The sequence below is a fragment of the Alligator mississippiensis genome, chromosome 14, assembly GCF_030867095.1.
Source record: "Alligator mississippiensis isolate rAllMis1 chromosome 14, rAllMis1, whole genome shotgun sequence".
Taxonomy (NCBI): domain Eukaryota; kingdom Metazoa; phylum Chordata; order Crocodylia; family Alligatoridae; genus Alligator; species Alligator mississippiensis.
In genome coordinates this window covers 5017951-5034667 of record NC_081837.1, presented here as the reverse complement: position 1 = coordinate 5034667, position 16717 = coordinate 5017951, and the positions used below count along the sequence as shown (strand labels likewise).

Genomic DNA, 16717 nt, shown 5'->3' with positions numbered 1-16717 from the left:
TGATCACGGTGCTGCCCCCGGTATCACAAGGCTGCCCCAGGCACAGAGCTCCACTGTTCTGCCTCCGGGTCACCCTCACCCAGCCTAAGCACTGGGGAGCTCCCCTTTCCCCTTCTGTACCCATAGCCTGCTGCAGTCATCCATATTATGCTTCCTGTTTGCAAAGGACAGCCCTTCTAGGAGCCGGTCTGCTAACTGCTTGCCTCTCCTCCTAAGCAGTTGAGAGCAGAAGTAGTGTGCAGAAAGGTACGAACTTAGGGAGAGGGAATTTGGGGATTGCTGACTTCCTGTGCTTCAGGCAAGCGCCAAACACACAGAAGGCCTCCAATATCAGATCCCATCGTCCTCCGGTTACACAACCAGAGACACGAGGATCCGCGAGTTGAGCTGCAACTTACCTGTACATGAGGTGGGGCACTGAGTACGTATATGACAGCATTGGCCATATCTTCTGCTTTTAGACACTGAAAAGACAGGACAAATATTATCTCCGACAAGAGATTTGTTACCGAAACTTAACGCAGGATGGCTCAGTTTCTAACGATTAACAAGTCGTAACAAAATCACTTTGCACAGGAAAAAAAAAAAACTGCATTAAAATGTAACAAAGGAAGCCGGTGTTGTTTATATTGGTGCGCTGGCTATTCTTAGAAGTACTATTACGGGGGTGCTTTGAAGCACCCACTGAGGTCAGGAACCTGGCTTGCTAGGAGCAAGCCCAAAGTGAGATGTGGTCCTTGCTTTAAAGAGCTCGCAGTCTTCAACTGGAGGATGGAAAGAAAAACTACAGCACAGAGGGGAAATAATATATTCAGAAGTCCCCCCACCAACCCAGCAGAGGAGCAGGGATTAAAACCAGGTGTCCTGGACTCCAGACCCAGAAGCGTTTTACCACTTGCCACTGCCTTTGTAAGGAAGTGTGCCTGGGAATCAAACTCTCCATTGATAACACCCGAGAAGGCTTAGAGCAGAGTTCACAACGAGCAAAGTAGGTCCTGTCTAAAACTAAAGGGACGCTACAGGAAAAAAATACCTTCTTCCCCTTCCTGACTTACTCAGCAGCAGACAAATCAGTATCACAGTTAAATATACGTCCTTTGTTCACTTTTGGTGGATGCATGTATATACTACATACCAAAAAGTATCAGGGTACAAGTGGCTAATGAGCTATGTGCAAGACAGAGTGAGAGTGAGAGTGAGTGTGAGTGTGTTTAGGTCAGGCAAAGTCTGCAGATGCCACCTGGCAGGTATGGTTCAGGTTTTAGGCTTGTTTGAATGTTTTTCATGTTATTTAGACATTTGCATGGTACAGTTACAACCTTAAGAGCCGATCAAAATGAAAAACACTCAATACTGTCATCGTGTTAATGATGGAAGATGATGACAGGACAGACTCCAGACTCAACAGCATCTAGTCGAGCATCCTGAGAAAATCTCCCAAGCGAGGCACCCCAGTGCCCCTTGCACTTCCCCTGCAAAGATCCACTGGGTCAAAACTGCATAGGATTCTGCAAAGGGAGAGGATTAGGTTCGATCTGCTACCTCTCCCCCTGGCCTGACCTGGAGGTAAGACATGAGGATGCAACCTTCACAGACCTAAATTCCCTGCTCCTTTCCTAGGATTCAAAATTCTGCATCTTGAGGGATGAGGCTATCAGGAAGGGGCATGCAAAAGCAACCCTGGCACAGAGAACAAGGGCTTTTATGAGGGAGAAAAACAACACATGGAGCAGATGGCAACAGTCAGGAACACAGCAATTGCCATACTGGGCCAGAGCAGAGACCCGTGCAACCCAGCAGTATCCCACCCCCACAGTGATGGTTTGCACCACTAGCTTCAGAGGAAGATACAAGGATCTCTACATTAGTCAGAAATGAGAGGAATCCAGAATACTAGTTCTACTGGTGACCAATGAATTTCTGAAACTGCAGGGTCCAACTTTCCATAAGCTGAGCTGATGCCAATAGGGTGCTACACCTTCTCTGCAGTACCCAAGTCACTAACAACCTGCAAAAATGCCAAGGATGGATTGCGCTTTATATGCTGATCTACTTGTAAATAAAAGCAAGAGACCAAGCCCTTGCCTACACTGCAGGGTTTTGCCATACTAGCTGTGTCAGCCAGAGTGTGAAATGATTACGCCCCAGTGCTGCTGGCAAAACACCTGGAGTGGACACAGCTTTGTCAGCAGAAGGCGGCTTCTTTCTACCGCAGAGGTTTTGTTGTTGGGAGAGAGCTAGTGTAGCTCTGGCAGCAGGAAAAAAATCCCTTCTGCTGACAGAGCTGTTGCCACACCAGCAACTCAACACCCATTAATACTGTGGCAATTCCCTCCCCATCGTAGGCGCTGCCTTGCAGAGATCAGCACAAAGTCTGAAGTTTGGTCTGAAGGATGCAATCCTGTGGAAGCACTCAGGACCTCCCGCGAGCGAGCGAGCTCCTAAAGCGCCCCTTGATTTCAGCGAGAGTGGGGGATGCTCAGCACCTTTCAGAAGGCGTTGAGCGCTGTGCAGAGGAGGCCCTGAGCGATGATTAGCGAGAGATCATTAGACTTGCAGTCAGTGTCATTTCCCTCTGCGTTCATTTCTCGGTCCCCTACCCTAATGCTTTCGTAGGTTGCAGCCGCTCTCTCTGGATCATTATCGTGCAGTTTAAAAGCAAATCCGGTTTCCACCAGTCCTGGAGATATACACTGAAAGAGAAGAGAGCACATCCTAACAGGATTTGTAACTCCCCTTTCATTTCAAAACGAAAAAGAGCAGGCGCTTTTGGGAAGCAAAACAAAAAAAACCCCCACAAAAAAAAAGATAGAAATGGTGGGAAAGAATAGATCCTGCCCTCGTGATCACTGGAGCATATTTCCATGGGGGACCTCAGATGAATAGTCAGCCCCTCCAATCACCACTATGGGAAGGAACCGCACAGAAGCTAAAATAACTTTCGAGACATAATAACTGCTGAATAAAATGCACTGGAGACAGCCAAGCTTTGAAAACGGTGCAAACACGACTGGCGTTATCCATTTTTAATGCATTCCCCCCGAGACCTCAGGAAGCTGCTGTACATTGTGCGCAGCTCAAAAAGGTTATTCTTTCCATGCAATCTATATCTCCCGTCTCCCAGACTGGTGCTCAAAAAGGAAACGGAGACACGGGGAGTAAGCGTCTCGTCAAAGGCCAGTCAGCATTCATCGGCAGCACAACTCAGGTCTCACGATTTCCAGTGCGGTCAGTGCCTTCTGTTGCAATCCTCTACCTACGTCCCTCTGCAGACCTGAAAGCACCTTAGCTAAGGTACACAAAGCCTCCTAGGAGGAGAGGATTATTAAACCCATTTCACAGATGGGAAAATAGAGACACAGGAGAAACCCCACATTGTGAAACAGGTTTCAAATGTTAGTTGCCTCAACTTTTTGGGTGCTCGGCGCTGAGTTTCAATGGTGCTGCGAGCCTGTGCTTTTGAACAAATGGGCATATAACACCCCTTGAAAATCAGGTAGCAAAAGTGGGTACCTAGGAGCTGAGGCACTGAAAGTCACTTTGGAAATCTGTGCCCAAATATCACACAGCAAGTCAGCAGCAGAGTCAGGAGTGGTACTGAGGTCTCCAGCCCTGTGATTTAGTGGATGCACTGCGCTTCCTCACAAAAAGCAAGCCTCCAAGGTGCAACTTCCCACCGACATAATCAGCAAGCATTCTTCCGTTCATTAAAATGAGGAGGGGAGGGAAACCCGACACTCACTGTAGCTCGTATGTGAGTCTTTGCTTCTCTGAGCTCTTGCCGTAGCCCCTCCGTCAGTGCTGTGACAGCATATTTGGTGGCACTGTAAAAATGCATGACAGACTGGGGCACGACGCTGTGGCCATTCATGCTGAGGAGAAAACAGAAAAAGAAAGGGGCAGCGGGAGGGCAAGGAGCAGTGAGAAACGCTCCCGATAGGAACCAGCGCACTACTAAACACACTGAATCGCTGATCTGTAATGAACCCAAAGGAAGAGCTGAATTTCTAGAGCTAATCAAGAAGTTCTGACTTTTCAAATGTATATCATGTCACCAAAAAACCCCAAATCTGCAGTCTCGGTTTGTGGACCAGCTCCCGGAGTAGACCGAGTGTTTGAAACTATAATTTGAGCGAACTATGTCAGCTGGCTCTTTCGACTTTTCCTGAGGATTTTTTTCTAAGGATTTCAGATCTGTTCAAATGGCAAGAGCCATTCCTAGAGCTTCCCAGAGGTTGACATGAGGACATTTTAACTAAGGGCTAGAGTAATGTAAGCTGTCAGCTAAAGAAGAGGCAGTCACTGGATCGCTTACACCCCAGTGCTGGTAAAAATAAACACCATAAACTATGATTTGCCGTGCGGTTGGCTGGCTGGGCAGAGCCCAGTTGTTGAAACCGGGGAAAAAACTCCCAATGTTACCATGCCCAAGTTCTTCGAACCTGGGACGAATGCTTATTGTGTTAGATACAACACGTGGTAGGACCACACACATGGTCCAGGATCAACTGAAGTCCAGATTAATTCCAGACATGGGATGGCACTCATTTCACTGTAAATACCAAGAAAATACCCTTTGCCAAATTTCAGCCCCATATTGAGGCTAATGATGGAGATTATTCCCAGGCAGCAACTTTGGGAGGTCTCTTTGTTTATGCCAGCAGTGCCCAACCTTTTATCCCCGCGCCCCGCTGCTGGAAGCAGAGTGTGGCAATGCTCGTCTTTTCTATGCAGCACCGCTGGTATTGTCCCCGTGACCCTCATTTGGGTCACGACCCGGAGTTGGGAACCGCTGATTTACGCCAATCCCTAAATAGCACAGATGGGCTACATCTCAGTCCCTGCATCACCCAGATGTTGTTGCAGGGGTGAATTTTAGCTTCCCACATTCCTCTGTACTTCACCCATACAGCGTCCAATTACTCGGGCTTTATGCAGGAAAAATGGAGCCTTTTATAGCCTAAAGGCCTAGGAAAGAGTGTGGTATCTATGTCCTTAACCTGTGTGCACAGCAGCACAATAAGCAGCCTTACCTGGAGAAGCAGCAGCTCCGAGGTGGTGCCCATTACCGAGGAGATAAAACAGGCAACTAGTCATTAATACTAGTCAGTCTCTTGGGTATTGAAAACAAACACAGAAAAATATCCCAGTTAGATGCTAACTGAGTTCCAACTGGTTATTTTGGGGTGATCATTTTGTGGTGCACAGCAAAGGAAAAAAAAAAGAAACAGCAAAGGCAGGCAACAAACAGCAGATGCTCAGCGCTCGCCAAAACCCAGTCTCCCTTACCTGTTAATGTTAATGATATGACCGTCATCAATGCTCCTTTCCTTCATGGACTGATAAGCTTCTCGGGTGCAGATACTTACAGCCATAACATTGACCTGAAACAGCAGAGCAGGAATGAGACCAAGGCCCAAAGCAGTGGACATGCCATCTAAGCTCATTCTGGTAAGTTTTGAACAAGTTTGCTCCTGACTTATGCGTGAACGATACTGAAATTTGCTCCCGACTTGTGCCTGTGTGGTTGCCCGATCATTCAGGCAACCATCCAGAAGCCAAAACCAACAAGCCTGGTTTAAAGATCCCAGCCAACATTTTAAAACCAGTCCTGGAAGAAAGAGTGGTTGTAACCTGCTTAACTGCTGCAACAAATCCAGAGCCTCGTGGGACTCCCCAGCCATCCTGAACTTCACAAGAGACAACTCCCGTCTTCCAGATCCAAAACACTGGCTGTCACCGCTTGGGACAGAAGAGGCTCTCCATTAGCTGTCCCCAACGTAGACGCAGACACATGGTCAAGCACTTCTGACTCTGCCCGGTAGAGGGCAGTTGTGACATGCAGCTGGTTTGTTGCATAATCTATAGGTTTGTTACCTGAATAAGAACTATATATTCCCTGTTTGACCCAAGCGAATATCATTTAGATCTCCTAAGGTCAGTGGAGGAAAGTCCTTTGGGCTGTTTCTGAGTTATAAGAAAATAAAAGCAAATATTTATTTCTCATTATAAGGCGATCGGGGCAGGGACGCTCTTTATATGTCCGAACTTTGCATCATCCTTGGACAACTGGGTTCTGGCCAGTGAGGAGGACTCCATGGCACAACCGCAATACAAACAGCAAGCAAAATAATAACTACAACAGCAGAAGCATTTCACGGCTGAACATATAAGCCTCACTTGAGGATTTAGCAAACACAGTGCCGTCACATCGAGAGCTATGGGGTTAAACCTCCACACGCTGGGCTACAAATTCGTCTCAGTTTTACGGGTGAGAAAGTATCCGGAGGTTATAGGAAAAACTGCCCAGTGCAATGATCTCAGCGCTGGAATAAAGCCCAGAACAGCCAAGATATTTTAAATCCATTTGATTTCGCCATTAGCAAGGTGACGGAAAGCGAACGAGGGCTGTCTAACGTCTTACATTAAAAAAGGAGCGCACCTTTCGGATACTGTACAGGTCCTGGCTTCTATTAGCACAAAGTGCTTTGAATGGCAGTAACCCCTTTCTGGGCCGTAGTAAATAATGCACCCGTCTCCTAGCCAGCTTCACAGCTGATGTAAATCTACCCAAATCACCGCATTATTTCAATACTACATGCAACTTCCTGAGCACAACAGCTGCACGATGTGTCCCAGTGGGTCGCTTGTCCGGAGGCTGCACTGGGAAGCCTGCTCCTACCGCAGGCTCGCCATGGGTCCTTTGAAGAGATTGCTTTGCCTTTCTGTGCCTGGGTTTCTCACACAAAAGAAAGGAGTTGCAATACTTCCCTGCCTTCCTGAGTCTTGCAAAGCTTAATTATTTTAGAAAATACCATGAAAGTGCATGATGTTTTACCCGCAGATTTGTGTCCAGGAAATGCTTTGACACCCTCCAGGGGAAGGCACGATAGAAGGCAAGGTGTCACTACCATAGAAACCAAAGCCTAAAATTGAATAAAAAGGCAAAAAAATCAAAAAAAAATCCTACATTGCTTTCCTTTCTCTTGCTCGCTCCAGGCCCAAGTCCATTGCAATTAATCTATGCACTGAAGACAACAGGTAACTAATATAAATGGTACACATCTGTGGGAAGGAAGTGGGGCAGAAACCCTGATCTTCCACACGGGTCTCTATGACTCAAGCTGAAAGAGATCTTCTTTAGCTGGCCGGGTCCCATACTGTCACCGCGGGCTGTGGGAGGTAACATCACCCAGCCATAATCACAAGTTGCACATGGGGTTGCACTAAGTGTGCACCACTCCGACATGCTTACCCGTGCCTTATTCTGCCCACCATACCTCCGATAATCAGCCCCCACTGAGGTCATAAGTGCCCTGGCCGTCACTTAAGAAAATTTGGGTCCCAGAAAAGTCGCATTATTCTTGCTTTAAAACTCCAGTGCAAACAAGAAAATATGCTATTGGTCAGCGAATGACTGTTAGAAGAAGCAAAGCCAGGGCCCGCTTGGTCTCAGCAACGAGCGCTGGTTATCAAATGTGACAGTGCATGCGTGGTAATCTCCTGCTTCTGGAACGGAGCCCGGAGGGAGCGGATGGAAGTTCAGCATGAATTCCTGGCCACAAAGGTCAGTAGGTAAAATGTGAAGGAGCTGTTCAAACACTAACCTGTAAAGCAAGGTGTGTACACAGCACCAGCGCTGCTTACTCCAGAGCAGATGGAGGACGGACACCTCAAACCAAGAGAGAGGAAGAAGAGAAAGAGGAGGAGGATCTAGTGGCTACGGTTCTTTGGGGGTGCTGCGGAGGGGCCACAAGAGGTGGGTCATGGGCTCCTCGCCTCCCTTTCGAGGACATGAATTAGCATTAGCACTGAGTGGGTTCCCCCATTTCAGTCTTAAAATCACTGTATCAGGGGTCTGAAAACCAGGAGTGCCAGCTGGCATCATACAAGACGGTGGCTCTTGCTTACTCTGAAAGTCTGGATCTTTGACTGGGTGCTAAACTTTACCCTCCGCCGATTTGAGCACAGATCCCAGGAATGGCAGGCACTGTGCCCAAGGACAGGTGGGGCATGTGTCACAGGTGATAGCTGGCACGAATTCATCTTGAGATTACCAATTTATGGGTGGTCATGCACAGTGGCATCAGGCTTGGATACGTGCACGGGATTTTCAGCAGCTCCCAGTTACTTAGGAGTGAAGTTTCAATGATTTTCAAAAGTCCCTTAAAACACTTTAAAAAAAATCCCACCACTAGCTCATTCCAAGTCCTGGAGCTTTGTATGTGGGAATAAACCATGTCAAGCAAGAACTTGTCATTTTTATCCTACCTAAGATTTTTATAGGCTAAATCCTTAACTGTTGTCAAACTGACATAGCTCCATTGACATGAATGGAGTTGTGCCACTATTTACCTGCAATGGACCTGCCCCTACACTTGTCAAAGCTTTCCCATCGTGTCAGCACATTCTTAGGCTTTGATTCATGTTGTACGCGATCAGACATTTCTCATTTTGGATCACTCTCATTTCCCAGCTCGGCCGTGATTTTACCTAGCGTCATCAAAGAAACGGTCAACTCACTGGGATTCCCCAAAAGCAGCAGTTCAGCAATACGCTGTCGCAGCATTCCTCTCCCTGTAACTAGATCTCAGCAATGGGCTGGCATCAGGCCATTTTTCTGCCCACCCAACCAGCGAGAAAGTGCCACTATAGAAAACAGACCCGGAGGGGGGCAGGGAACAGGGGACAAGGAAAACTGCAGTGCAATCCAAGCTGAATTAGAGGTCCTAGCCAATTTAGAGGTCCTCCCTGAGACGCACTCCTGCTGAACTCAGTCAGAGTGCAACCAACCGAGGAATGAGTGAAAGTTTCGGGTTGGGTTCCCAGTTACTCTACACCTGTGTCAGAGGCCAGAGTGCTGGGGGGTAACTTTCAAGCATCTTTACAGTCTCCATCCCCTGAGGTCATGCAGAAACCTGCCCAGCCCAGTCCCTACCTATTCCTACACCTCCACCCTGGACCTTGGGATGCAGGAAATAGCTATAATGCAAATACGCTCCCGTGACATCTGACTTACCTCTGATGTGTTCCCCATGCCAGGGGCTGGAGGCAGGATCAATGCAGAATCCTTGCACTCCTAACCCTGAACCATCCCGTGAGGCCCTCTCCCCAGATGCGTTTGTAGGTATTTTTCAGGGAGGGGAAGTGCGACAAGAACAGCATAAAGAGGCTGTCTGTCAAACCGTAAGCCAGCCCTCTGGCCCCAATGCACCTTCCAGACTTCACAGAAGTAGGAGCCTAGGAACAGCCAGGCTAAATCAGACCCAAAGGTCCAGCATCCCTGTTTCTGAGCACATCCAAATCCAGATGCTAGACACAGGCACAGCAACCTTGCAGTAGACAGACATGGGATGATCTGCACAACACTGGTTTTAGCCTGGGTCCTCATATGGCGTGATTAGCTTAAATTGCACCCAAGTATGGTAGAATCAAAGCTCATTCCTGGACTATATTTGTTAAGTGGCAACAGCAGGCTCAGTGCTGTTGCAACCATAAAGGGGATGCGGCTGACCAGAGAAACCTGAAATCCAGGATAAAAAAAAAATCAATGGATCAATGACTGTTTAAGGATATTTTTTTTTCTTCTCCATTGGCACAGGAGGATTTTGAAATGCTTGTATGACATCCTTCAAAATAAAATGCATTTGCTAACACTTCCCCCCCCAGCAGACCTTTGGAAGAAATTGTTCTCCACATTCTGTTCTCCGCTTGGCAGGGACTCACTGGCCCATGAAAAGAGCTGGCAGCCTTTTTTACAACACACCCTTTTAAAAAGTTTCACAAAGTGCAGCAGAACTAAACCTCATGTTGCTACGGGCATGCAGACACACCAAGTATCTCTGTCTGCTGGATCTATTCTTACAGAGAAGGCAAAACCTCCCTGCCAGACCAAACCTGGCTCCAGTGCATTCAGAAAATGAGGACGTCTAGGCTGTGAGATTGTAATGGTCAAATCCAACCATTCAGAGAAGAAGGAAAACCCACAGCTATTTTTATAACATATCCAAATTTTATTGAACAGGTCAAAAATCATGAGCCAGATTCAGAAGCCAGATTCAAGACGGATCACTGCATATAAAGACTTGTGGTTTCATAGACTTTGCCTCTGTAGTAAAAGTGCAGCACAAACAAAGTCCATTATATTCAAATCAGGTGCAGCCACAAGGCAAGCTGCCAATGTGGCCCTGATTTGGATAAAATGTGGACATCCTGTTTTATCACGTGGACAATTAATGCCACCACTAAGTCAGGGCATGCATATCCTGGTATGTGTTGCACCCACAAGCAAAATCACACACTTTCGGTCTGGGCGATTTTTGGTCTTTGTCATTTCCAATTGCTTAAATCCAAAAAGAAGCGAATCTCTGGGAGAGGGGGGAAATCAGAGAGTGCCCCTTGGGCACTGAGATGTACAACAAGCAATTCTGGCTCTGTGGCAGGCAGATTTCCACTACTGAAAGGAACCAAACCCAGATCTGAAGCTTCAATCCTGCAACGTAAACCACAAAGCGGTGCCTCACTATACTTTCACTACCATGCCATGAATCGCCTACGTACATACAAGCACTCATCCATGGAACGGAAGAAGGAGAGCAGTCATCTAGGAGGAGACCAGCTCAGAGAGCAAGCCTGATTATCAGATGTCTGGTCAATATAAAAAAAAAAATACCACCGCTCTGCCTGGCTCATCGCTCATCCCATCCCACACATGTGCTACTCACGTCTATCATTGTCCTCCAGCCCTCCGTCTTCCCAGAAAGAAGGGGCTCTGGGCGTGCCAAGCCAGCGTTGTTGATGCACACGTCCACCCCCTGGTGCAGCGTCTTGATTGCAGAGAACATAGACAGGATCTCCTCTTCGTTGGACAGATCGCACTTATAGGGTATGAGGGTACCGGGGTAGCCTGCGCTCTGGCATTCTGCTGCCAATTTCTGGAAAAAAAGGAATAAGGAAAGAAGAGATAAAGCAATCGGGAAATGCCCAAGTGATCTTCATTGCAGTGCTTCATCCAATTATTTATTTGCAATGAAGAACCTAAAGGCCCCAACCAAACACTAAGGCCCCATTTTACTAAGCCTTGTGCTCACAGACCATCACTCACCATCTATTTTAAGCACGCAAGGCAGAAGCAGGGACAGGTGAAGAGACTCACCCGAGGCCATGTAACCCAGTCAGCTGCAGAGCCGTAAATAGAGCCCAAGCTGCCAGCCTAACGCCCCGTCTCCTGGGCCCTACCGACTCTCACACCATCTTTCTAGGGCAAGGCTGTCTGGCGCTCATGTTCTGACAGCCACAATTACCATCCTTGTGTCTTGATCTGAAAATGTCTCTGCAGACAGAGACTAGGGCTTTGGCAAGAGGAGGACTGATCTTGCCTTCAGCGTAGGCTGCTTTGCTGACTGTCTGTCACTTGCGCATTACTCTCACTCATCCAACTCCCTAGACTTTATCCACTAAGGGCTGGATGCTATAAATGTCACAGACATAATGTCTCCGAGCTGAATCCCCTCTGGTTTATATTTATAGGGAGAGAGCCACAGGTGGTGTAAATCAGCATTTCTTCTGATGTCAATGAGCTCTGCTTGTTTTACGCTAGATGACACGTCTGGCCCACGCTGTCTGGCGCATGCACTGGATTGTAGCGTTTGCTAGCAGGAAGAATAATCTGCTAGGTGCAGAGATGTTTTAAGTATCATGGTAAATTAAAAACTCGTGGACTAGGCCACAGCATGGACTAATGGCAGCATTCTCGGCGTCATTAACAGGCTTCGTTCAACGCTCGTTATCAGTCCTTCAGAAGCATCTCTGCACAAACGCCACCCTCCAACTAAGTCATTTTTGCTACTTCAATACATTTATTCCTTATTCTGGCACTTTATTTGTCTCCCATATGTGGTGTACACAATGGCCAGCCTCCAGGGTCATTCATTATGAAGAAGGATTCGTTAGCTAAGCTGCTGTGCCACAACTTTAACAAAACCTATCTTCTTACTAACAATCCCCCCAAACTAGGCTGCTAAATAGCCTCATTACCTAGATCAGCCTTGCAGTCAAGATACGTCAAGAAATGTATCGCAGGTCCAGTGCCCCGTGAGTCTGCAGTGAGAGTTGGATCGGGAGCGAATAAAAGTAAAAAACCCTGCAAACACGCAATTCAAGGGACTGGCGACTTGTGCGTTTGCATTTTCAATCCGCTCATTTAGTGTCAGGCACGCGTTTAGGGAGTTTGGTAAACAGGGTCCTTGTGCGAGCTGCCTGCACCCCGTACCAACCCAAGCGTACGTCCAGTGAAAAAATGCGTTCTGATGTCTCAGCCACCCGAACACTTGACGTGGGCAGACAACCCCTTGGGTGCCTTGCTGCTGATGCACATCATATTTGTCTGGCATAACTAGCTGAGATAGGTGCCAGGCACCTGCCCGTAGGCGACTTCCTGAAAAGAAGAGCCTACATTTGCGGAGGCTGGCACATCTACTGCACCCAAGCAAGGGACCTAGAAAAGGGTCTTGGAGTCAGGTCCAGCACCCACCTGACAACAACGGAAAGGGTCCCGCTGACACGGGTGGGTGCTGAATCAGGTGTTACCATTGGGTGCAGGTTAGAAAAACATGCACCTGGGCTGGGTTGAACAAGCAAGATCCTGCCTGGAGCAGGGGGTTGGACTAGACTTTCTCCTGAGGCCTCTTATGGCCCTGCGACGGTTAAGCGTAGCTGCACAAGTAGGATTGCAGTGATCCATTTACCTCACTCCCCTATGACGTCTCATGACTGATGTGAAGCACACAGTCTTTATTCTTCTCATAACCCTTTTCTTACCAAGTGACACATTCAGACATATTTTAATCTGCAAAACGGACTCGGAGGAAATGTTTCGACAAACTTTCCCTTTCCCAGGTTCTATTTTGCAGATCAGCTGCTGCAGTGACAATGCACAGATTCACAGAGGTTTATGGCTGGAAGGGCCCTCGTGAGACCATCGGGTCCAGCCCCCCTGCTCTGGGCAGGGTCAAATCACCCCAGCGAGGTGTGCGTCCAGTCTCCTTTTGAAGATCTCCAGGGCAGGTGCCTGCACCACCCTGGCTGGGAGTCTGTTCCAGAGTCTGGTCACACGAACCATGAAGTTTTTCCTTATATCCAGTCTGAAACCTTCTCCTAGGAGCTTATGACCGTTGCTCCTGGTTTGCGCTTTGGTGAAGAGTTGTTTGCCCAGCCCCTGATGCTCACCCCTGTGAATCTGGGAAAGTATTGCTATAAATGCTGGAAAGCATTTTCCTGGCTTAAAACACACAGCAGAATACAGTAATGCACTCATGCATACAGAAGACACTCTAGGTGTCCCATGAAATCTAAAGGGGAAGGATGCTCTGATGCTTTACTGAAGTGGGAGTCAGGAAACGTCACATCTATCCTGCTACCCATGTTCTTACAGCCGCAGTTTCAGAAGTTACTGAACTGTCCTTCTACCTTGGGCCTGATTTTCAGTTGTATTTCGCTCCCATAACTGTAAATGGAGGGTTGTGTTCACGGCGGAAGAAATCTGGGACATAAGTCAAACTTTGCCTGATTTTTTTTTTTTTTTATAATATATATTTTTGTCCTTTTTTTCACTTGAACTTGAGTTGTTCATCCTGGGCGTGATTCTCCACTACGCTACGGTTCTGCTATTCCATCCTGGCAGGGTACAAGGTATTTAAAAGTGGGTCTCAGTGTAATTCAGCACCACAGTGGTACTCAGAGCAGGCAGCCAAGAGGGAATTACATTCACTATACTGCTGAGCAGTATAAAGCGACTTTATTGTAAGACAATTGGGCCCTTTATCGCCAAGCAAGATTATCAAAGAAAGGCTGCTTTGTGTTATGCTTCTTCTCATCACTTACCTCTTCAAATCCCACTGGAATAACTCTGCTAAATTCGACAGAGAAAGGGTTTCAGGCTTTGACCTCAGGGCCTTGAGTTTACCTCCAGAACAGGTACGTTTTTTTTACTTTGGAGTGGCACAGCGAGGACAAGGCACTTTAATTTTACTGCAAGAAAAACCAGTCCCATGCAAGGCCATAGTGCTGGTCTTGCCGAAGTTTATCTTGTGGCAAAACCAAAGGACCTTGTCTTCAGCATGTCTTTACCTGGAGATAGAGAAAAGGGTAGGTAAGGTGTGGGAGCTATTTTGCAATGAAGATAAGGCTTAAACCCAGAGAAGAATCAGGACCTCTGGGCTGAGCTCATTGCTGCCCTGGCACCTGATTAATCACAGCAATAAGAAATTAAATAAAGTGCTACTACTAGCAACCTCCAAAACTCACCCAGTACTGGCATAAATGACTAAACCGCACAAAGCAACTGTCCCCAAAAGTACAATCCCCCACATTGGCTCCAGTGTTACCCCTCTGACTTCTCTGCAGATACTCCCAGCTTTTTACCGCTGTAATCATGCTCACATAATAAGACCTTTAATTAGCAGCTGAATCCCATCCCAGGAGCCCTGTTATCCATCACCAATTTTACGCTGAATTCCACTTTATTTTTTAAACCTAACCCCCCAAGTGGCTTCCCAAGCTAGGATCCACATGCTGAAAATGCAACGACTCATTTCACAGAGCAAACAACAAATCTATGCATTGCAAAAATCACATGAAAAGGTCGGGCAAGCGACTACGAGGTGGAATTCTTCTGCCTCAGAAAAAACCCCACCTAAGTGAAAGGTGGTTGTGCAGGGATGGAGAAGTGAAGAATATAACTGAACACAAAAAGGGTGAGATTATTAGATACATTATTTTTCACAGTATTATCCTGCTTGGTCCCTGGCATTAAACCAGCGAAAATTCACCCAGCGGCCTCTTTACATGATGGGAACCAAAGGGAATTTGTGTTTGCATGTTTTTTATGCGAATGCTGCTGACAAACACAGCACCATCTATTATTCATGTGTGCAACGTTTAGGGCTGGATTCTCCTCTTCAAATGGTTGAAAGCAGAAGCCGCTCATCTCGAGTCCAGGATGTTACAGTGGTGTAAGTGCGAGGGAATCCAGCCCTGGAGCATTTTATTTTCTAAAATCCTGCCTCTTCATGGACCGGGAAAAAATATCACCGTGTACGTTCGCAAGGGGTATTAGCATCAATACCGAGATTTACCTCTTATTACAAGGCTGTAAATAGCTTTCCAGCCAATGCCTTAAACATTGCAATGCAAAAATGGTCTATGATCTGCACTCCAGGGGCTACAACCTGGTTCCACCTCCAGCAGCTTTTCAGCACGCTTAACTTTGAGCAACGTGGAAGCAGCTCCAATTTCTCCACGGGGCCAAACTCCTCCTCAAAAAGCCCCTGGGATTAGGAGGGGTATATTTTTGCCTCCCTTCCCCGTGTCTTGCATCAACAACAGCTCTGTGACCCCGTCCTATTTATTTGTTCCAATTTCCATTCCCCTGGGAGCCTCTGATCCGACATCAGCCAGCACTTAGCACTTCACAGTGAGACTGTTTAAGGTAAAATCAAGGCATTTGTTTTAAATGCTAATATTAAAAAAACAACTTTACACAGATAAGATCCTTCATCTGCCTGTGAACTACTTAACTGAACACAAAAGCTTGCACAATTATACAGCACCCACCACAATAGAGATCTCTGAGCAAGGAGGGCCTTCCCAGAATAGAAATCATAATCGATATATAAAGCCACATCATTGATAGATTGTAAGTTTAAGGCACATAAGCAGAGAAAGGACCCGGGCAATCTCAAGCCTTGCAATTGCTAAGTATCGGTGATTATTGTAAGCGTCCAGCTCTTTTATCAAATGAAATGATACAAAGCAAATGAGATGAGAGGCACTGCTGCTAGCCATGTGTGTTCATCATTCAGCCGTCGCAGCCCCAAATTCTCCAGGGGATGTCCTTTTGCCCCTTTCCAAAGGGTCCTGATGCTAATGAGAAACAACATCCCGTCTCTGATGTGTCATATTAGAGACGGTGACAGCTTCCAGCGCAAGGCGAGCAGTCACGTGACGTCTGGTTTCTGCAAAGAGATGGACTCTGGCTACAAGCGTCCACCAAATCGCTAGCGAATTCGGTCGCCCGCAGCAGTTCCATCAATGTGACATTTCAGGGGGGGCAATAAAACTTAGATCCTGTCAAAAAGGGAGCTTTCGTTTTCTCCGCAGCCGTTTCCCCTACCTCCAAGATGACTGCAATTTGCAGTGCTTTCTGAAAATAAGCTGAGCACGGTGCAGGGAAGTCAACAGCCACCAGCTGGAGGCAGAAGCTTCCACTGAACAGTACCGATGCTTAGGTACTCCTTGCATTACAGCTCCACCAAATCAGTCCAGCCTCCTCGTGCAGGGTGCTGCAACCAAAAGAAGTCCCCGGCTCCAAGCAGCTTACAAGCTGAGCACAAAATAAGAGATAACCGATGGATACAGACAGAGGGAGCAAAAGTGACCAGCATGTCAAGCAACGGGACACTGTCCATAGGCATCATCATCATCATCATGATAATAATAATAATGATGTCACAAAAGCACGTTTAGGAGGGGTTTGAACCCCATCTCACCCTGGCACAAATCCATTCCAAGACTCGCAGGCTGATTTCTTCCCAAATCTGGGTTGAACAGTCCCTGCAAGGAAACAGGAATGTGCCCAGTGCTATTTAAACCTGCTTAAAAAACAGAATGAAGTGAAGCTGGGGTGGGGAAACAACTCCGTGCATGTAAAGAGAAAGGT

At 47.2% G+C, this 16717-nt stretch overlaps 1 protein-coding gene across 2 annotated transcripts in view; it reads right to left on the bottom strand.

Moving 5' to 3' along the window:
- Nucleotides 1–16717, bottom strand: part of DHRS11 (dehydrogenase/reductase 11) — a 55251-nt gene that overhangs the window by 4691 nt on the left and 33843 nt on the right. The window contains exons 2-6 of one of the 2 annotated variants that reach the window (XM_006276486.3): nt 10725–10934; nt 5290–5384; nt 3743–3872; nt 2601–2693; nt 399–464 (exon numbers count right to left, since the gene is read on the bottom strand). In XM_006276486.3, coding sequence (XP_006276548.1) covers nt 399–464; nt 2601–2693; nt 3743–3872; nt 5290–5384; nt 10725–10934 — 594 coding nt within the window. The remainder of the gene's footprint in view (nt 1–398; nt 465–2600; nt 2694–3742; nt 3873–5289; nt 5385–10724; nt 10935–16717) is intronic. The other variant, XM_059717135.1, reaches the window with a different exon arrangement.